The sequence below is a fragment of the Ciconia boyciana genome, chromosome 27, assembly GCF_034638445.1.
Source record: "Ciconia boyciana chromosome 27, ASM3463844v1, whole genome shotgun sequence".
In the NCBI taxonomy this organism is placed as follows: Eukaryota; Metazoa; Chordata; class Aves; order Ciconiiformes; family Ciconiidae; genus Ciconia; species Ciconia boyciana.
This window is the reverse complement of record NC_132960.1, coordinates 2,256,147-2,278,180: the sequence shown is the minus strand read 5'-3', so window position 1 is coordinate 2,278,180 and position 22,034 is coordinate 2,256,147. Positions and strand designations below refer to the sequence as shown.

Below are 22,034 nucleotides of genomic sequence, written 5' to 3'. Positions count from 1 at the left end.
AGGGAAACCCCCACTCGGTGCCCACCTTGGGGCTGGCCTCGGGGGCGGCAGTGGCTCTGGTGGTCGCCGGGACATGGGTGGTGCTGAGCGGGGGTGGGTGGGGGGCGGCTGTTGCCGTGGGGAGCCCCCTGGTGCCCTCACGGACTGGGGGATACGGGGGTGGGGGGGACACCGGTGACCCGCGTGGCCGGAGGGGCACAGGTGTGGGGTCACCCACGGGTGCCCTCTGCCCCCTCTCTACTGGGTGGAGGATTCTGGGGGTGTCCCCTGAGTCCCCCCCGCTTTGGGGGTCCTGTGTGGGTATTGGGGCTCCCCTGGTGCCCTGTGTGCTCCCTGGTTTGGGGTCCCACGTGGGTATGGGGCTCCCTGTGTTCCCCATTCTGGTTTGGGGATCCTATGTATGTTGGGGTCCCCCAATAGTCTGTGTGTGCATCCCCCCCCAGGCTGGGGGTCCCATGTGGGACCTCCTGACACCCTGTGTCTCCCCTCAGCTGGGGGCTCTCAGGGCTATTAAGGGTTTCCCCTGCCAAAACTGGGGTCCCCTTAGGATTAGGGGTTTCCTGGTCCCTCCCAGCCTCCCTAGGAGTTGTGGGGTGGCTCCTGGTTTGGGGGGGGTGTCAGGGTCCTCCCCCACTGCTGTCCAGTCTCAGGTTTGACCACCCCTTACTGAGCTTGGAGCTGGGGGGTGAATGGGTCTGTATTGGGGGTGCTTTCCTTCCCCTCTAAATTCTGGCTGACTTAACCCTTTCTGGGCTGGCTGGTGATTCCTCCTGGGGTCAGCATGAGGAGAAGCTGGACCCAGTCACTTATGCCTTGTTGGTGTGAACCCCCCTTTCCCCTCCGCAGCCCTGAGCCCCTTCCTGAGCTTTACCCTCCATCCCCCATCATGGGAAACCACCCTCGTCCCCTCTCCCCATGTCCTGTCCCTGTGTGTCCCTCTCTGGGGCTCCCCAAACCCTTTCTGGGGGGCTCTGAAGCTGGTGAATTACCTGGGTGCTGTTGGGGTGCTTAACTGGTGTTTTAGGGTTTCCAGCTTGTTTTTATCAACAGGCTTGTCTCTGACTTGGATAAGTGCCTGATTAATGATCAACTTTAAAATGAATCTTAAACTTAATCTCCCAATTAAGTATTTTTTTGAAAGGAGGGGAAAGATATCAAATACCAGGCTGAGACCTTGCCATGGCAGTAATTGCACGTGTTTGTAATTCCCCAGTGACTTTTTGTCCCTCTCTGAGTGATCCTGTTGGCCGTGTCGGATGTGACTGCCAGGATCTTTCAGCTGTGAGTTCCCAGTGCAAAGAAAACGAAGGTACCGGGGATCTTCCTGCAGCTCCTACACGAGGAAGGGTGAGGGTTCTTTTTCCCTAGACCAAGCAGGGCACCCTGGGCTAGGACTGAGCACCCAAAGGGATGTGGGGGGTTGCGGGTGGCTGGCATAGGGCAGGTAGAGGTGCCTGTTCTCTGGGGTGAGCTGCCCCTTCCTCTTTTTTTGCCCTTATTTGAGCCTGGGGCTGGAGCCTTCAGCATTAAAAGTTTCTTCAGAAACTGACTTTCACAAGAAGCCAGCCCCGGCTTTGCAGCGTTTTGTGGTGTGTTCTCCTCCCACATGAGCTGGGCAGTGACTCATCTTCCTCCGAGGACTCGGTTAAAGGAGCACCAGCGATCTCGGGGCAATGTGCGTCCCCCCCTGAAGGGAGACAGACATCTGCTCGGCATCCCACTCCGCTCTGTGGACCCTGTCGGTGCTTCTTCTGCGTCTGCTGGGGAGCGAGAGCGAGCCAGGCTGCCGTGGGTTAGTGCTCCGAGTGCCTCTGTGCAGGTAGGGAGGAATATTTAACCTGTCTGCTTCGGGGGAGGAAGTTAAGGCTGTAATTACTCATTTGAATAAAACTTCTTCTTCCTTCTCCAAAGCAGCTGGTTAAAACTGAGTCAAATCAGATCGGGTTGGTAGCTGTTGGCTGCACCGTGGCTTTCAGATGAGCTTTGTGAAAGTGTGCTTAACTGGTATCTAGGGCAAAAAAAAAGTGCCAGGCTGACGGTGGGTAGCTCTGGGAGCCACGTGTTGGCATTGCGTGGCTTGAACAGCAGTCCCTCCGGCATCACGGACCCGAGGAGCGAGGGAGGCCCGTCAGGTGCAGGAGGCATTGGCAGATGTCTGTCCGAGGTGATGCTTGTCTGTAAACAGATCGGGTGTAAGATCTCGCAACGGGGTTTTTAATAACAAAGGCATGAAGCACAAAAATAGGTTTTTCATCAGGCAAGAATTTGCCTCGGGTCAGTTAGTTTTTCACTAGATGTTTGCTTCCTAAATCTCAATGTAATTAAGACAAAATAACTGGATCATCTAGCCTCTCTTTCCATTTAATAGCTAACTGTGGAGAAGTGGTTGTGTCTCTCTGTGGCTAGAGGTGCACTCGGGAATAATTTTTAACCTGCTATCGCTGAGCCAAAGCCAAGTCAGTCTGGCCCAACTTCCTGTGGCTTGCAAAGAGGAAACGCTGATATGTCAAGTTACTGGGAGAGCAATAATCAGAGTTAAAGGCAGTTATAAGTGGGTCTGTCTCTCCCATGCGATGTCTGAGCACGAAGGTGAGGGGGGGAAGCTGTCAGCTGAGCTGTGGCACATCTTCCTCTATTTATGCACAGGAGTGCGAGTCCGTGGCAGCGCATCAGTCACGAGAGGAAGGGGATGTGTATCTGGGGTGCAGGATAAGGTCTGTTTGCTCTGGCATGAACCTCCTCGGGCCAATTATGGCCAGAAATGAGGGCGATCGGCTGATGCTGCACGTGGAGAAAGACATGCGTGGCTGTGGCAGGTGCGGGGGCTGTTCTGTGGGTGGGCATTGGACACTGCTACGAGGGACTTTCCTAAAGCCATGTCACGTGGGAGGAATTAAAGCCCACTTCTGTGGAAGGAGGTGTCATGTATGGGGTGTCCTGTTTCAGAAGTGTCTTGTGGGTAGTGGGTTTTACATGGTGCCCTTCTGTATTTGAATATGACGCAGGTGGCAAGTGAATAAATGCAGGTGGCATCTAAATAATGATATCACGTTGGTGTATCTAGGTGCTGGGCAGGGTCTTGTCCTGTCCTGCAGGACTGAGCTCTCCCAGAGCTGGATGCAGCAGCCGCGGGTGGAGAGCTGTCTGCATCACGGTTCCTCCTTGCAGCCAGAGATGCCGGGAACCTATGATGTGGATGGCGTCTGCCCCAGCTCCAGCAGAAGTGGCTCTGCTTGCCACCAACTCTTTCCTAACTGCAGCTACGAGGGGGTGGTTCCCCCTTTGGGTTAACCTCCTAGTTGTGTCTCTTGGGTAAGAGGTGGCAGTGGAGCGATTCAGTGCTCTGCTCTGGGGCTTGCATAACTCGTGTGAAACGGCTCGCGCTCACCATGCATCACCCAGGCAGAAAGATCGGGGGGGCAAAACAACCGCTGTGCGTTCAGGCAGTGGGTGAAAGTTGTTGCGAGAGCTGTTGTCTTGCAGGCGTGGAGCATCTGGTTTCTGTTGATGATTTTCTTCCCCCTCACATGAGAGCGTCCTTCAGGAGACCCAGAGGTGACAGCTTCTGCATTGCAATTTCCAGTTACCTTCTTTGTTGCCCGCTCCAGTGCGATGGCAAACGTGGGGTGCTCGTCCCTGCACATGGGCACCCTCTGCTATCTGGCAGTGCCCTGTGGTGGGGGTGAGAGGCAGTGGTGTTAATTTAGAACAGTTTTGCAAAGGTGGGGATTAAAATATAACCCCAAAGTGAGAGAAATGCAAATAGAACTGCATCTTAAAATAAATATATTGACCTACAACTTACTGCTGAGTGTTAATGCAGTGATTGTGGAAAGCATCCCTCTGATTTGGGCTGTTTGTGTTAAAATTTGTCTCTGAAGTTGTATCCACTGTGGAGGAGGACAACTAAAGAACCAGGTAAAAATGGAGTTGGACTAGCTGATTGTTGTAGGTCCCTTCCAGTTGGTCTATTCTATTCTAAAAATGAAAAGTACCTTTTTTGAACACGACCCGTGTGCTGGTGTTCGGCTGACAGCCCATGAGGACAGCTTGTGCCCCTGGGGTTGGGAGAGGGAAGGACGGTTAAATTAGGGCGTGAGGAACATAAATGGCAAAGGGGAGCAAAAGTCCAGGGAGATAAGGAAGGTCAGAGACTCTCAAAGGCTTTAAAATGGAGCTTCTCAGCAGTGACCTGAAGAAGCAGAAGCAATGGCTGGGGAACGGGTCTCCTCTTAGTCGAGAGACCTCGGTGTGACTTCAGCTGAAGGAGCAATGTGGCAGGGTAGTCACTGGTGCCACTCTTGCTTGCTTCCACCTTCATTTTGTTTGCTGAATCAGCTGCAACTCAAGTACAACTTTCTTATCTGTGGTGTTTAACGGTAGTATCAGTGTAAACTTCACATGTGTAAGTGACTTGGCTACTAATAAATGGAAACGGGGTGTAAAAGTGATGAAAAACAATACCTGGAACCTTTATCTCTCTATCTAAAAGTAGTTTCCTCATTGCCAGGAATACATGCTGTCTGCCCAAGGCGTTGGGACCTGCTGACGCGACTTCTGAGCTCTGACTTTCCCGGTCAGTGGGATACTGGTGAGTGACTCTCCGGTCTTAAACAAAAGTCCTGTGCATGTCCACAGTTCCCAGAGGTTTTTGGTGGAAGCACTGGTGTGCTGGATGAGGTGAGTGAGGTTGAAAAGGGCATTCTTAACACACGATGCCTTTCTATTCTCTCTCTTGAGAAGTTTGTGCCTTTTCCTGAGGGTTTGCACACCAGAAGCCTGCGTTCTCCTTTGCTACAGACCTTTCTATCCCAACCGCTGCAAGCTGGGTGCCCGGCTCGCGTAGGTGCCATTTCAGTTTCTCAATGCCAGGCTGTAATGCACACCACCTCCTGCTCCCACTCCTCCAACTCTCTTGGGCAAGAGGCCTCCCACAATCGGCTGGCACGATGGGCGAGGTGATCGGCGGTGGGGGAAGTGACAGTTCCCTTGCCTGCCGGGCAGGCTGGCATCCCATGCCATCTGTCACCCGCTGCCAGGCGAGGGATGGGGCTTTGGGACCTGTGTCACATCAGGTCCGTAAAGGTTTTGCTTCTCTCCCCTGCTGCAGGGATGTGGAAAGTGCTGACATGGAGGGTTCCTTATAAATAAGCACTCGTAGCTCCATAAATACACCTGTTTAACAGAATGCAGATAAGATACAAGCATGGTGTATATTTAGACTTGCTTAGTTTTGCGGAACATGCAGTGTCCTTGATCAGACCTGCAAGCGCTAGCTCACCTTTGTGTCCCCGGAGGGATGGTGAGTACTGGCTGCCACGTGTAGAGCTTGAACACAGAATCACAGAATCGTATAGGTTGGAAAAGACCTTTAAGATTGAGTCCAACCATAAACCTAACACTGCCAAGCCCACCACTACACCATGGCCCTAAGCACCTCATCCAAACTGCTTTTAAATCCCTCCAGGGATGGCGACTCAACCCCTTCCCTGGGCAGCCTGTTCCAATGCTTGATAACCCTTTCAGTGAAGTAAAATTTCCTAATATCCAGTCTAAACCTCCCCTGGCACAACTTGAGGCCATTTCCTCTTGTCCTATTGCTTGTTACCTGGGAGAAGAGACCGACCCCCACCTCTCTACACCCTCCTTTCAGGTCGTTGTAGAAAGCAATAAGGTCTCCCCTCAGCCTCCTTTTTTCCAGGAAAACACGATGCCCTAGGAAATGCGGTCTGAGGCATGCTTGTCTTTCATCCATCCTCATCTTCCCAAGGCCCTTGTGCCCTCTTAGGACGCTTCTAGCTTGGTACTGTTTTCACCAGGTGAAGAGAGATTTTTATTTCCGTAGCCTGGCTTACGCTGAATGTGGAGATGGTGCTGACTACTTCCTAAGCCTGAATTTAAATCTCTATTTTGGGGACTCTTCCCTAAGGGGGAGAGCCCTTCTCAACCCAGTAGTCCTGGCACATTACTTTCCTCTAGCCTTTTGCCCTGGGATCCAGGTGCAGGCAGTTCTTGTACCTGTCTGTGCCTGATAACTGTAGTTTCAAGTTGTGCTCTCACTGGCACGCTCAAAGGAGAGGTGATTGTTTTCCAAGTGTCTCTGCTTCGTGCTCAGACATTCGAGTAATCCTGTGGTCTGGTCAGTGTTGGACAGAAGAGGAGGAGAAACCTGTTTTTCTGTGCTCTGGCTGCTGCCCTGGGTGGCCTCCCACACTGTCCTCCTTGTTGACACTGCACATTACTGGGAGAGGGCACAAAAACTGGTGTGGTTGGGCTGCCTGATGCTCTTGAAATACAAACTATGACTCACCATAGCGGGGTAGGAGACCCTATGTCTGTACCAGCACTATTGCACATGCACAGGGCTACTGCACTGCAAGAAACGCTTCCTTCTGTTTATTTTACTTGTCATGCTTGGCAGAATTTCAAGCCAGTGAAGCCTGTTGTGACAAAATGTCTGTGACCGTGGCTGTGTGATCTTTGCTACAAAAACTTAGCAGGGAAAAGGATGAGGTGGGATCTGAGACAATGCCCTGACAACACCAGGTGCCTAAATCCACGGGTAATCTGTAGACCTAATCATAGGAGGGGTGATGCTTAACTTTTGGCAGGTCAGGGACAGTGCTTAGTGGACTCGTCTGCTTGCAGACACTGCAGTCACAAGCCCAGAAAATGTAATTTCTGTTCTTTTCTGCAGGCCAAACATACCTGGTCAGAGTGCTTTCTGCTCCAGGGCAAGCTGAACTGAAAATGGCTGATGTGGGGGAATGAGATTGCTAGAGCTCATCTCTGGGAAGGAGAAAAGCAGAATTACCCATAGATTTCTTAGTAGAGGGGAACAATTTTAACCCTGCTCACCCACTCACTCCCTTAAGTAACAGTAAAATTGCTGGAGAAGGAACTGCCTGTCGAGGGCAGGGCATGACTCTGCCTTGGCGTCACGTGCTGTGCCTGTGCTTAGCTCTGAATTTACCTGTCGGCCTGTCCAGACAGGCAAGAGAAGCAGAGACCTAGGAGCCAGCTCCTCCTCGTCACACTCCTGGGCACCCGCTGCAGGTAAATAGCCATCCTGGTCTGGGAGAGCAGCCCGGCTGGTCGGGGAGGACCAGGGGCTCAGCGGAGCTTGGCTTGTGGGTCTGATTCCTTCCTTAGGGTCCCTGATCTGCAGTAATAGGCTGTAATTCTGACCAAAACTTCACTTCAAGGAAAAATAGCAATTAATGCAAAGGTTTAATGGTCACTGGGTTTGTTTTCTTTCATCTCCTCGGTGAGAGATGATATGCGGATGTCCTCTTTGTTTTGTCTGACTTCTGTTTTGCTTCTTGCTCTTTTCCCCCTTTCTGAGTTGGTGCTCTTCTCTCTTTTAACCTGTGGCTGCTGCATTTCTAGTTGTCCTTTAATCAGCTGATAGAGGTCTGCTGAGAAATCACTGCTCCGCTCATGGCTCTTGAGGATACTGAAGTTTGTCAGGGATGCTTGGGCTGGAGTATGAGTGCATGGGCTGGACTTCAGAACGATGTAAGGTGGGGGGCAAGAAGGCAAACAATATAAGTAACAAACGCGAAGACATTGCTGTGACAAGCTGAGCTTCTGGAGCTTGTGTGAAAGGCAGAGATCCTTTCTGAGGAGATGGTGAGAGTTAGTCTGGTCCTGGGAATGTTCATTTGCAGCTCTTACCCTTTTGTATCTGCATGCATGCAAATATTCCTGGCTGTGGAATGGTTTCAGAGATGACGACTCAGTTTTTATCTTGCATAAATTGGAAATATCCCACTGTGGTGCTCCAGCTCTCTCTTCAGGGCAGGCAGGTCCAGGGATACACTGATTTTTGGGGTCCCATTTTACCCAAAAGCTGGCAGCTCCCGTGGTTGTATAGTAACTTCCCGCTTGAAGACAGTGATGAGACTTTCAGCCCTGTTATGCTGTATATTGGGAGCTAAATTTTTTCCTCCTTAACTATAAGACTTTTGTAATGCCACTTACTGTCTGCTGTAATGCCAAATTCCTGGGAAATGCACTCGGTGGTGAAGCTGGATCTCTTTTAAGCCAGTGGGGAGGCCTGCTGCATTTATCTATGTCTTGTAACACGGGCTGGTCAAGGCTTGTATTTCTATGGTGTTGATTTAGAGTGACTAATCCATCACAAATCAGCTCTTCTGTCACTTGCTGCTTCTCCGAATGCAGCTTTCTCCATGTCAGTGTCTTCCCCACCCTGACAAATGAAATGTCTTACAGCTATTTAGGAAATAAGGCAGCAGGATAGAAAAATCTGTAATCAGAGCAGCTCAACAAGCCTAGATAGATGCAAGGGGCTTTAAAAGTTATTTGTCCTCTTTCATGAGAGGGTTTTGCTTGCCACAGGGTAGATCTGTGAGTGTAGCTGGGTGTTGCAGCAAACATCTAACATAATCTGCTGCCAGCACAGGTCGACCAAAGCTGCCAGGTCTCTACTTCTGGGAATGACCTCAGATGTTGTCCTCTATCTCCTCAAATCTTAGTAAATTAGTTTATTATTTCAAAGGCCACTGGAGTGGATAGGGCCCTTCCAAGGCTGCCAATCTCTTCCACATACGTTATGACTTTGTGAATCCCAAGACCTTGAATTCTGGACTCTTCCTGCAGAGCTGTGGGTTGGTGCCTTGCAAAGAGGAGCTGTTCTTCTGTAGCCTAGTCTTGATATCTGAGTGCCACTGGTGTGGCTTGTCTGGCTTAATGCACTTATTTCAAGTAAGTCTGGGGAATGTCTGTGGTGTAATATCTGACCTGGCTGTGTGGGTTTAACTGTGGCATTGAAAAGGAGCTTGTGTGGCTCTCCCAGCCCTCCCATCTTCTGCTGAGCAGCCTGAAACCAGCCAGGAGTTGCTTCTGCTGAAGCGTGGATGTTCAGCTCCTGGCCCTTACTCCAAGTCAGGGGATGAAGGTTCAAATTCTCTTCAGCCAAGCTTCAGTTCCTCTCCCAAGTCTAGGGCATGTCTTCAGCAGATCATTATTCCTGTGCAGACTTCTGCAGCATCCTTCTGCAGCATCTCTAGCAAAAAAACCCCACCCCAATATAGGCTCGATATGATAAATTAAATATTTTCAGTATTAAAGTTGTTGGGGAGTCCCTGGGGGGTGGTTTCTTCTTGGTGTGATTTATCTCTCTGGTGGAGAGTGATAGAGCGATTTGCATTCTTAGCAAGAGCCTGTTTGCATATATTTCGAAATAAGGGAGAAGCTCTTAAGGAGTGTGGTATTTGCCACATGCAGGGACAGCTCCTTTCTGTTGGCCTTTCCTGAATTTTTGGAATATGAGAGAAAGGATTCCTCGGCTGCTCTTACCATGGAATTAGTGATTGGGAAACGAAGGCAGAGATGAAGCACACAAGCAATTTGGAGTGAGAGGAGAGGATGATTGAAATCTAGGAAGGGTTCAGGTGACACTAAGTGTCACAGGGAAGCATCTGTGGAAATAATTGCTGTTCTGAATTTGAGCAGAATATTCCCTTTGACCTGTCCTTGCTGTGCCCTGCAATTAGCTGGGTGCAAATGTGGTGGTGTTACTTGGAGGCACAACGGTACAGGCAGAGCAACGGTGATATCAGCATGGAAATCATGTTGACTAAGCTAAAAGCAGAGTTTCCATTGGAAACATTAGCTTGGAGAAATAACTCTTCTAGATAAGAAGTGAAAATGTGAAAGAAGGAAATGGCTATTACGTGCTACTCCTGTCTGTAGTTAAAATTACAAGCTGAAGGGGTAGGAAAGGCAGAGGCATCTGCTGCTGATAATTTGTGAATGGGTTAGGGTTACAGCACCTTAATGCCAAATAAGCACAGTGCAGCTGGTGTAGATTTAATTTAGAAGCCTGTTCTGCAGTTGGAAATGCTTCGTGCTCATCCAGCTCTGTGATCCTGCTGGATTGCCATCCAGGAGCCCAGGGTGAACAAGTGCCTGATCGGGCGATGCTGCTTCTGCATCCTCTAGCTGAGGACACAGACCCTGCATGTGGTGGTCATCACCTTTTAAATTTCAATAAAACCATAGCGGGCAAAATAAGTGCCAGCTGCACTGGCTGTGGTGCCGTAGGGAGAGAGGCTGTGCTGGTAAACATGTGTTTGTTCACTGCATCCATCTGAAAAGCCAACAAAGCTCTGCTTATGGCTCGGCAGCAACAGCCCTGCAGTGGCCTTGGCTTGTCATGAGGTGCCTTTGATTTTTCTTTTCTCTTTGATTTTTTTTTTGTTGATAGCTTCCCATAGCTAGCTTTATTCTGCAGCTCTTGAATGCCTTAGGACAGTCAAACAGGATGTCCTGCAGTTGAGGATCAGGCTGAGCATGACTTTTCTCCACTTCCCCAGCCTGCGGTAAGTCATAAAAGACACAAAAAAAACCCCTCTTAGTGAGACTGACTCTTTTCTGTACTTTGTCCCTCTTTTTCCCCTGAGCTAATGAATACTTAGGGCAGGGATGATGCTGGCTGATAGCTGGCCTGCCTTAAGCAGCGTCTCCCAGAGAAGCACGCGGGGAGCTCTCAGCAGCCTCCTCTTGCTGCTCCGTGAGCAGACCTGCCGTAGCTTTGCAGGGATGGGAGATGGGGAGGTCTCATGAGGAGGCTGGTCGAATGTGCCCGAGGCACAGCCAGGAGCAGGCTCTTCCCCTGAATCTGGGCAGAGCACCTTGCAGGCTGCTTCCATGAATCAGAGGGGAAGTTGGACGGGGCTGAATCCTTCCTGTGAACTGGCGCTTGTGCGCCTATTTTCCTGGTAACTTCAAAGCTGAATGATCCTCTTCCAGCATCTGCTTCAGCCCCTCAATCACAAGAGTGAGGTAAAACCGGGTTTCCGTGCTGGAGCCAAACCAGCTGCGGCACAATCAGCATTGCATGATTTGATCTGCAGTGGGAAGGAGCCTGTAGTAACTGCTTGGCTGATGTGCAAGTGTGAACATGCCACATGTGTTTGCTGTGTCTGCAGACCAGTTTTGATAAGCAGGAGCATTTAGGGGCAAACATGCACAGACCAAACCCCTCGGCTGCAGCGGTGTTGACCACCTCCACCCCTGTGGTTGTTGCAGTGCCTTTGGGTGTAGCGATGCAGGAAAAAGCTGTAATGACTGAAATTCAGCACATGAACCAGTCTGTCACCCAGACTGTGTCTTTCCTGGGCTCTCCATCTCAGCAGAGCTGCTCGCTGGGATTGCAGCCCAGCGTAGGCTGCTACTGGGAAGGTTTTAGGCTAACCCAGCTGTGCTGGAGAGCTGGAAAGCGCTTATGTCAAGCCTCACATCAGCTAAACTGGTGAGGCATTGTGTCTTTGGTTGCTGGGCTAGGTCTGGAAGAAGGTCCACATGCACTTTCAGAGCCTGCAGTGAAGTGGTGGGGATGGTAAGTTGGGAAAACCTGGTGTCTTGCAGGTTTTTCTAGCAGAATAAAAGTAAAATGGCCCTGTCCTGTTCTGGGTGCAGTGTAACTGGATTTGGCAGTAATCAAGGGACCGTGTTTTAGGTAGTGCAGACAGGCAGTTGTACCAGAATTTTAAATTCTGGTTGTAAATACAGCACCATCCTAGCACCTAACCTATTATTGAGCTAATCTAGTTTAACATCTTACAGCTGCCTTTTTTTCCTTAAACAAATCGTAAACACAGGCAGCAGCTTCAGAGTGAAAGAAAAGCAGTGCAACTTCCATTGCGCGGATCCAATGCATGTTGTTTTTGTCATCCTACCCAAGCTTTCTGGCCTGTGAGGCGTGGGTTTGGTGACCGCTGTTGCTTCTTGTTCATGACTAACATCCTCCCGTGGCACTGCTCAGGAAATGAGGCACTCTGCAGCTTGCTCACTGCAGGCACAGTGGTCTCCCTGCTCCAGAAGATGCCTAGCTATTTTTTTTTAGGTTGCTGTTCAAGCCCTAATGCATTGGGAAAGGGGTTTTTGCTCTTTGTGGCTTGTGGACTCGGAGGCATGGTCCCAGGTGGTGCTGCTTGCTTCAATGAAAGCCTGTGGAGTAAACACAGTGTCTGCAGGCAGGGGATTCTTGCCAGGAGGAGAGGCATCCCTTGCAAAGCACATGCCTGCATGGTTAGCTCTTCCCCCCCGCAGTATGTGCAGATCGGGCAGGGAGGTGGTTTGTGGTGGTGCCCTCTCTCATTCGATGCACAAGAGATGTCAATCGAATGATTAAATACAACTTGTTTGAAGTACCAGCTCCTAGGAGCATCGAGTGAACAAGGAATATTGCTGTGTTTGACAGAGATAACAGGATCTGTGGAGTTTGAATACCATGGCTGGCCTCACCCAACACATGGGACCCCTGTCTCTTCCATGTCTGAACCTGGCTTTGCAAGGGCTGGGAGCTCAGAAGCCACCAGGCTTGGCTTTTTTTTTTCCCCCCCTCTGACTTCTGCTCCCTGCTCTCCTGTTCCTGGGGTGTGCTGCCATGGCACGGGTCCATTTGATCTGCCCTGCTGTTTGCTCTATCGGTTGGCAAACTTTCACCCTTCCCTCTCCTTATTTTCCTGGCTTTATCTCTGGAGCAGCTCTAGCTGCTCCAATCACCTCTCCTCCAAAACAGGGGGAAAATCTTCTATTTAAGAAGCATCTCTTGGGGATGGGGCAGGCAGCCCCCGTGGTTTGGGTGCTGAATGGGGGAGAGGGTAGAGAGGGCTCAGACAAGGCTGGGAGAGGCGTCTCCTGCTTTCCTGTTTCACCTGAAAGCAGCTGTGGCTTCCCACAACAGGGGAAATAGAATTGTTTAGCCCATTTCTGGAAACCAGCCCTGGTCTGGCTGGCCAGAGCCCTGCTCCATGCTAATGGGAAGGGGTGCCAGCTGCCCCAAATCCCCTGGCGCTGCTGGACCTTGACTCTGGGGTCACCAGTGCTCCCCAGGTTGGGCCTGTTCAGACCTGCAAAGGGAAAAGAGCCATTGCTGTTCCTGCACCAGCTCAAACTGGAGGAGGCAGTGGAGTTGGGAATGGCCAGTCTGTAGGAATGGTGGGGTTTTTTGGGTCTGATTAAGTAGTTTTGGCTCTTTGTCCCAGAAAATGAAAATTCCTACCGCTGCAGTTGATGTAGCTGATAGATGTGTATCCTTTGTGTGATGCTTTCAGGGCTGCTTTGCATGATGTCAGGTTGTGAATCATTGCTCGATGCTTTCTTTGAAACTCAAGTCTGTGAGAACAGTTTCAGCAAAGTATTACTCTATCTAAAAGCTTGTTTTGATTAGTTTTACCCTAGAAATGTTTTTGGGCTCTGAATCTCTAAATGAATCTCACAGATGTGGAACGTTAACATGCAGCAGCTCCTTTACTCCATGTGTTGTTACAAGCAATTTAGGGCCTTGCTTGTTCATGATTAGTAATCATGGGCATTAGGAGCTGGTTTAATTTAGAGAGGGGGTTTCAAACAAGGAGGAAGAGCCCCAGATCAGGAGGTCTCTACTGAAAAGACTGCTCAGGAAGCCCAAAAGTCTGATGGAGCCCATGGCAGCCCATGACTCAATGCCGGAGGATGCTCCACCCTTCCCGGTGTGTGTTTCTTTCCAGTTCCCATGCTGTGGTGCTCACAGGTCCTTCACCAGCATTGAAACTTGTTGCGTTTCAAGCTGGCTCTTGCCTCTTCTGCTGTGTTTGCTCCTGGGGCAGGGACGGGGGGTCTGTGGGCGCTCCTGTGATGCCGCAACTGAGCACTCCTCTCTGTTATTACTCTTATCGGTGGCCACTGGCCTCTGCTCTGGGTGGGGTGTGCCAGGCTTGCTCATCCTGGTTGGCAGGCAGTCTTGAGACCTGGCTCCATGTCTGCAAACTCTTGCATCAAGTTGGTCCAGAGAGGATGCGTGCTTGGATGAGGCTCATCGGTTGGGAACGAGGGCAGAGCCTGAGCCGGGCCAGTGCCAAACAGCCCCTTTCTGTCTTCCCACAGCCAGCCCAGATGGCATCAATAGGTACCGGCCTGTGCCAAAAAGTCGCAATACAGGGAAGATGCAAAAAGGGAAGCTCTGCCAGCCCGTGTCAAAGTCGTGGCCACGTGAAAAGTTGCTTTCATGTATTTGTTGAAGGAGAGTTTGAGAAAGGACACACTGCTTGCATAAAAATGCCATATTAAAGTGATCTGGCTGCCACTAATGCAGTGCCAGTGGGGTCTCCCTTGGCTCGCAGATCCAGATGGGTTGCTGCAGCGAGTGCCCTGTCTAATTTTTGTGGCTTAAATGACAAAGCGTTGTGCCAGTGAGGAGTCAGGTTGGAGGTATTTTTGATGCAGTGCCCGAGCCGTAATCTGGAAATCTGTTTACTTCATTCCTTCCAGTCAGGGGAATGGCACTTTGAAATATCTTCTGCTTTTACCTGCACATGTAAGGATTTGTTGCCGAATTGCAATGTGAGATCCTATAAAGATCCTTGGCTAATGTGGTAGAAGAGCTTGTAAATGGCTGGGTGGTTTTTTTTCTTCTGCCTCTGTGTGCTAGTGAAGCTGCTGAGGGTTTGCACTGTGATGCTTGTCTCTGGCCAGCCCTTCTCCCTGCCGTACACCGGCTCCCTTGGCCCCTTTCCTAGGTCGTTGAACAAGCTTCTCCTGTGCCACCCAGCCAGGGTTGATGCAATTTGTGCCTGGACTCCAGGCCCCAGCTCCTGTCTTGCAGCAGGTGAGAGGAAGCACGTCCGCCATCCTTACAACTGCCTTGCACACGCGTTTGCTCAAGGACTTGTCGCTGTGCCTTTGGATGCAGGAGGCTGGATGTGTTTTGCAGCCTACCCAGAGGGTTGCATGCTCTGCAGCTCCTGCGTAGGCTCTCCTGGTGCTGTTCTGGCACCTTTGGAGAGCGATCATCCTTCACAAAAGAGTCAGGAAGGGTAGTACTGCTGTGTTGATGACCCTGGAAACCCAAACCTGGCTATCTGGGGACTGGTCTGTGCATCCCCTCTTCTCCTTTCTGGTTTCCCAGATTCTGGACACAATGGTGAAGATGCCCTGCGATGCTGGAGGTGCACGGTCACAGTGTGGCCCCAGTGGGCTGGTGAGAGCCCCGCCGGGCTGAGAGCAGACCTGGTCTTGCTCTGTCAACACTTTTTTTTTAGCTTTGCTGCCAGGGATGTGGCTGCTCAGATGTCTGCTCCTAACAGCATTACTGGGGAGTGCTGGTGGCCGTAATCGAGTTCAGTGTGTCCCCAGGCTTGCTCACTCCCATACCACAAAGTGTTTAGGGAGCCTGTAAGTGCCTGATTCCTCACAAGGAATGAGATTAGCATCCTGTTCCTTAGAGAGGGATTTTCTTAAGTCTCTCTGACCTTCTTGAAACTAATATTTGTAGCTCCTTTGGTTGTCACACAGCTGGACCCTCCTCTGAATGCCTCATTGCAGTGACATGCAGACTGGGAGTGTCTGGACTCTCTGGGGTAGGAATTGTCACGCTTACGTGTTGCCTGGCATGGAGAAGCCTCCAGCCTTGGTCTGGGGGCGTTAGCAGAGGCTCCAGGAGGGTTTTTACATCTAATCAATTTAATGGAGGAAGGGGTGGCATGAGCTGACTTGCATCAACTAATAAATAGCTGCCAGTCTCATGACACTGCCAGGCTTTCCAGATCTCCTTGCCCAGCTCCCAGGAGGTTGCAGCCACTTTGGGTCTTGCAAAAAAAAAATGTTCTTCCAACCTAGAAATGGAGATTAGCGGTGGCAAGAGGGATCCAACCATGCAGCAGCACAGGGAGTTTCACCTGCTGCATCCATCCACGTGCAACATGGAGAGCCACCATCCATGCATGGGCTGGTGCTGGGCTCGTGTGGGAGCAGTGCTTCATCTTCCCGGGAGGCTGACAATCCGCTGTCTAATAAATCTCATGGAAAGCAGCAAAATAACAGGGCTCCCTGGAGCTACAGAAGGAAATTATTTAATTGTCTTTTTTTAATAGAGAAAGGGGTTGCTCACATGCTGCAACTAGATGTTATGAATAGGCTGATTTGTACTGAAAAAAGCTTCTTAAAATGCAAGTGCGTTGCCAGAGGCTCTGCAGAGACTCCGTGGAGCATTGTTTTGACATGTCAACAGTGGTGTTAACTGAGTGTGAGCCAGGAAAATAGTAAAACCTCCATGTAAATGAATGGGTCTTTCCAAGACTTAGAGTCTTCAGTAGCAAATCAGAGTGGTGCCAGGGGTGAGGATTTACTTAGACTTCAGAAACCAGCCTGTTCCTCTCAGGCCATGTGCTTAAAGATTTTTGTTTTGCTTGGCACATAAATTTAACCAAAAAATGCATTTTGATGGAGCAACAAAGATACTGAGAACGTGAAAAATACTTTTACAGTATTGTAACAGTTTATTTTCTGCATCCTAAAAATGTTTAATGATGTTAGTCTCAAAACCCCAAAGACTTCAAAGCCTCTTTAATGAAATGTCACTCTTGTTTTCTGGGAATGTTCAGCTGTTTCTTAACTGGCTTGGTTTCTCCCCCAAATTTCAGCAGTCTGAACTTCCTGGGGAGCAGTTGGCTGAATACAAACCCATATCCTTGCATCTGTGGCCAGACAAAGCCCCGGGTCCTGCTTCTAGGTATTTCTTACACTGGGCATTCATGTTAAAATGTATTTCTGGCTTTGCTCATTGGGAAAAAGTGTGTGGCCCAGCTGACATCTGAGCAGCAGCCCCACAACCAGTCTCCCACACTGGGTATTATACATTGGCCTCTAGCACTGGTTTCTGGCTCTGGTTTTGTCTTAGCTGGTGTGTTATCCCCAGCTCTGGCTATTGCTGTGGCCAGTGGAGTAACGGTCTGTTGGAAGGAGGCATTTTGGTGCCGTGATGGTGGGAGGGAAACCTGCTGCTGTGCAGACACCGAATGCGAGTGACTAAGACTTTCAGCAGGAGCAATTGTCCTCCGAAGCCCTTTCCCTTCTGCCAAGTCCTGATGAGCTGTGAGTGTGAGTTTTGCAAGTTGGCGAGGAAAAAAAGGAAAGTGATAAAGCATGAGAAAACACTTCAGCAAAATGCTTCCTACCAGCCTATGAGCGGTTACTGAGGGTACTTAGAATTAAATGCAGATTTAAAAGCAGAGGATCCTCCTCTGGGCTTAGCGTAAAGGAGGAAGAAGAGCAGACGCTGTGCCCATTTCCCTGTATGAGCAGGTAACTTGCCATGCTCTCATTTCTTCCCCAGGAGCCCAGATGTCCCTCCTGGAGGTCCCAGTGCTCATGCAGCCACCCCACGGTCACTGGGCTGTGGCTTCAGTGGCTGTTGTGCTAATTTTCAGGATGACTTGCCCAGTTTCCCTTAAGCTGGGTTATGTTTGGGGAATGGCAAACCCTTCCAGAGGATGTTCTCCCCCTTGTACAGTTGTTTTGCTTCTAACATATGTGTTTTAGCTTCCCGGCTGTGTGCTGCTTTCCCTGAGCCCAGCTGTTGAACTGCTGCTCACGCAGGGCTCTCGGCCAGCAGTGTGCGGTTCCGTCCACGCTTCACCATCAGCCACCTGCTTTGGGAAGCTGCCGCCTACCCCCGGTCCACATCTGCGAGGCTCTGGTTAGTCAGACAGGGCTGGAGGCCAAAGCTGGAGACGTTTCCTGCTTGGGATTAATGACTCTTCCAGTTGCAGCGATGGAGGCCGTGCGTGTGCAAGGGCTGCGTCACTGGTCCATCGCACGCTGGTTGTAGATGGGCCAGCTGCATCGGTGGCTGTGCCGCAGGGATGTACTGAGGGGGAGGCATGGCACTGCCTCGGGCTGGGTCTTTCTGGCACCAGCAGCCAGCAGAAGTGAGTCACCCCGCTGGGTAAAGCAAAGAGGGGTGCGCAGGGGGAGCCAGCTCTTGCCTCTGCCTTGCCGCATCCTCCTGGCTTCCCAGGTATGAGGGATCTATCGCAACCCTGGCCTAAATAACAGTTGCTGGCGGGGGGGGCCGGAGCTGAGCTACCAGCTGCAGCCCTTTGCACAGCAGTCAGCTGGCTTATTTGTGCTGTTCTTCCTTCTCAGCATCTCCTGCAGGTGAGCTTTTCCCATGTCTTTAAACCTCAACTGTGGTGGCTTCTGTGCTGCTTCCTCATCTGGCAGCATCCCAGTGGAGGGCTCCAGTTGCTAATTACGATCACGCAGCCTTCCCTGCCAGCATCTTGTGGCTGTTTGAGCTTTGCTGCTGTGACAGCTCTGTACAAACCCAAAAAAAGGATCATCTGAAAGTTGACGTTTCCTGACCTATGCATGGATTTGGTGCCTTGGGAATGACATGATGGGGAAACCTTAGATTTAGCTAGCACAGCTGCTCAGAGCCAACCCTGGGGCTTTGCTGGGGTGACAACTGGGTTGCTGCAACTTTGCTATAACCAGCTACAAAACTGGTTTGACCTTTTTGGTGTCTGCTTCAAAGAGGTCAGTGCTTCTAACACAATTATTTTTGCTTCTTCCACGAGGTGAAGGCTAAATGTCAGGTTTGATGAATGAGCGACCTTTCATGGGGGTGGAGGGAAACTCCTGTGTGCGTTCCACCCCGCGCACCAGTGTCACTTCCATTAATGGGGCTGAGTAACGTTTTCCAAGAAGTCAGAGACAGTAGGTTGAAGCAGCGCTGTCCTCCGTGTGGGAATTGCATCTGGCACAGACTTACTGCTCTCTCATGGACATTGGTGAACAAATCACCTCTTGCTTTTTTACTTGAGAGCTGGAGAAAGCAAGAGGCATGACAAGGGTGGGGGGAGAACCCTCCTAGGTTGACTGGTTGCCATCGGCACCTGCTTTCCTCATCCTGCCTTGTGATGCTGGAGGTGTCAGCATCCCCATGCATGGTCCTGGGAAGGTGTGGTAGAGCAGGGAGTAACGCAAAGCACTGGAGAAGTATTAAATGGTGCATCAGGTTCTATGTCTGGCAGAGAGAAGGTTTGCTGAGGTTTCCACAAAGGTCTTCACCCAAAAGCAGCCCTGCTGCTTGCTGGAGAGAGATGCCCTGCATGACCAACGGAGCAGCTTCCAGTTTGGGCGCTCAGCGGGTGTTTTGCCATGGCCCTGTCAGCACTCCTGGAATCCAGCCCTTCAGGAAGGCGAGCCTTCTTGGGGCTGTCTGCGCCCTACTTCCCACTGTGGGCCTTGAAACCTGGTGGGATGGAGGCGGATGCTTGGCAGGGTGCTTGGGAGCTGGCCTGAGCAGGTTTCTGCCAAGCAGGGGTGAGTCTCGGGCTTATCCCGGATCCAGAAGCCCCACTGTGCACTCCTTTCCCAGGAGGAGATGCCCAAGTGCTGCTCTTGGCCGTTCACTTCTGACATGACCCTTGGTGGTTGCTGCAGCACGGTTCTGCAGCGTGGCACTTGGAGGGGGGCGGGGGGGGAATAAACCCTCTGGCTGGAGGCATGTTTTGTGAGCTGACCAGCCGTGGGACGTGGTTTGCATCCACAGCTCTCTGTCCTTTGGCCCTAGAGTGTGGCACCTTCATTCTTTAGGGCTGTGAATTTGTGTTGAACAGTGGAGTGACCCATGAGGACAAGCCAACCCCTCAGGCTGTTGGCTACAGGTTAGCCAGGCCTCGAGGAGAAGCTCAAGGAAGGCACAGCACCTTAATAAAACCTTTCCATAGCTCTGTCCCAACACCGTGTTAGCCTGGTGCCAGTGTGGTGCTTCCCATCCATGAGCAGAGGTGCTGAAAGAACCAAATAACACGAGAAGGGAGGAGAAGGCTGCGGTGATCCCACTGACTGTGAGCACGTGTGCTCTGTTGAATGAGGACCCGTGTCTATAGCAGCCATTCAGCTCTGCTTTATACCATCCCACACAAGCCGGTGGGTCTCATGCTGCTGCACATTTGACAGGCTGAATTGTGAAATTTAAACTTATAGGAAAATATTACTGAGGTTAAAGGAACGAGTTGAGCACCTCTCGCTGTCTTCTTTCCTTCCTGTACTCTTGCTCTCACCGAGGGTGGCTGCTGTGTTCACCGGTGCGTTCCTCCAGCTCCCTTAGCAACCTGCCAGCACGCGGAGGGTGGCCAGGGCGTTGCGATATCTCCTCCCTGATCTGCGGTGAGGAGGTGGTGTGGGAACCAGACAAGTGGTACCCGAGCCGGCAGGCTATTTCGAGATCACCCCACCCTGGGCACGGTGCTCATGTCTCGCCAAGGGGCTGGAGCGAGCTGTGACCGGGGTGTGCAGTCAGACGCTCTCCTTTGACTCATTGACCTCGATAAGTTTTGAGCTGTCTCAGACTGTGTCCCGTCTGTCTTTTTAATTGCAGGTGGCTCCATGTCCCAGCTCCGGAGCTCCTGGGAAATGCACCAGCAGAGCGTGGCGTATCTTCCAGATACAGGTAAACGACAACCCTCCTCCGTGCAGAGGACGTTCTCCTTGGGATTGTGTCTGTCTCTTCCTGGGAGCTTTCTCCAAGCAGCGTAGATGATTAGGACTCCTATCTAAAGGTGCTAGGACCGTTGGCTGTGCTAAGTTTCAGGTGAGGTACAGGTGAAACCAAGATCGGAGAAAACTCCAAACTCCTGGAATTGCTTTGGGAGCTAGGCATCCTCAGGTACTCCAGGGATATCCCTTGCCGGCCGTAGGGCCTTTGGGCTTTGTGTGCAAGCTCTGCAGACGTGCTCTCCCCTGGTGAGGGATCAAGAGGAGACCAGGCTTTACTGGGATCAAGCAATAGCAGTCTGGTAGACTTACAGTGAGACTTAAATTGTAGGGTTGTCCTCTTGCTTTTTTTCTGAACTTGCTTTTGCTCCAGACTCACTGTCTGGAGTTATTGAGGGACTGGTAAAGAGTATTTTATACAGGCCAATTCCAGCACCAGCTAAAAGCCTTTTGAAAGCAGACTGGACACAGCTAGGCAGCAGCTATCTGCAGTGCCTCTTGAGAAAGCATTTAGCCATACTTAAAACAAACAAACAAAAAATTGTTTGAAGCTCTTGAATCAACTTAAAATTTTGCATCCTGAGATGCGCAGAAGGGGTATCTCTGCCCTGTGTATGGGGAGACTGAGGCACAGGAGCTGCTGAGAACTCGCAGGGTGAGCTGAGCTGCAAACCCAGCCTGTCCTAGCAGCACCTGGATGGTGCCATCTGAAACCGCAGCCTCGGTGGGGTCTTTACCAAGATTTGGCACCATGAAAACTTCTAACCTTTATTTTCCCAGTGCTTTTAGATACTCAGCCTTTCTAATAGGAGACAGACTTCTACCAGTGGATATTGTAAGCCAGGGAAAGTCTATTAAAAGCTCCACTTTAATATTCATTTCAGCGATCTGCGTTAGGAGCACTATTTCTTCCCTCCCTTGTTTACGTCCCTGTTGAGGATTTTTTTTTTTAAACAATGTTCATTTGACTTGCGTTTGGGATTTTTCTCACTTACGGGAGCTGGTGTGAGTGTGCCGGTGCCGCTTCCTGTCTGTGCACAAGGGAAATTCTGCACCAGCATACGGGCGGCATGACCTCTTTCCCTGTGGTTTTGCAGCATCGATCTGGGTGAATTCTGGTCCCTTCAAGGCTTTCTGAAAACAAACGCAAAGGAGTCGGGGGAAAGAAACGGTCTGGGTTTGGGGTGGGCTATAGGAGTTCTCTCACTGATGCACAGCAAACTACTATAAGCGTGCTCTGCAGTGCGTTTAAGGCTGGGGGTATGGGAAGGGGGGGATAAGTCTTGGTTTTGCTGGGTAGATAAGTAAATGTGTATGCGTACTAAAAACTAGCTAGAACCTGCTTTTTGGTGGCCTTAGTGCACGAAGCCAGAGGGAACACGGAAGCTTTTCTTGCCAGATTGTGTTGAAGCTGAGGAAAAATCCTTTATTTGCATCTAATCTGCTTTTTGTATAGCTGTGACAGCTTTATAAAATAAATACCTGGCTTTCTCTGCTCTCCCAGACATGGAGACCATGGCTGCTAGCACATCGCTTCCCGACCCAGCCGGCGAGTTTGACAGGAACGTGCCCCGAATCTGCGGCGTCTGCGGGGACAGAGCCACTGGCTTTCACTTCAATGCCATGACCTGCGAAGGCTGCAAGGGCTTCTTCAGGTGAGTGAGAGTCTTTGGGGAGGAGGAATCTTACTCCATAACCAGCAAGCCTTGAGGAGCAGGCGGTCTGATCCTCAAGGTGCTGCT

General features: G+C 50.8%; 1 protein-coding gene across 8 annotated transcripts in view; it reads left to right on the top strand.

Annotated features, from left to right (window-relative positions):
- Positions 1-22,034, top strand: part of VDR (vitamin D receptor) — a 40,025-nt gene that overhangs the window by 94 nt on the left and 17,897 nt on the right. The window contains exons 2-5 of one of the 8 annotated variants that reach the window (XM_072847483.1): positions 1,214-1,347; positions 4,511-4,591; positions 20,177-20,248; positions 21,797-21,947. In XM_072847483.1, the coding sequence (XP_072703584.1) occupies positions 20,185-20,248; positions 21,797-21,947 (215 nt within the window). In that variant the 5' untranslated portion in view covers positions 1,214-1,347; positions 4,511-4,591; positions 20,177-20,184. Of the gene's footprint in view, positions 1-1,181; positions 1,348-1,581; positions 1,820-4,510; positions 4,592-20,176; positions 20,249-21,796; positions 21,948-22,034 lie in introns of those variants that run through there. The other 7 variants (XM_072847484.1, XM_072847487.1, XM_072847485.1 and 4 more) reach the window with 7 other exon arrangements.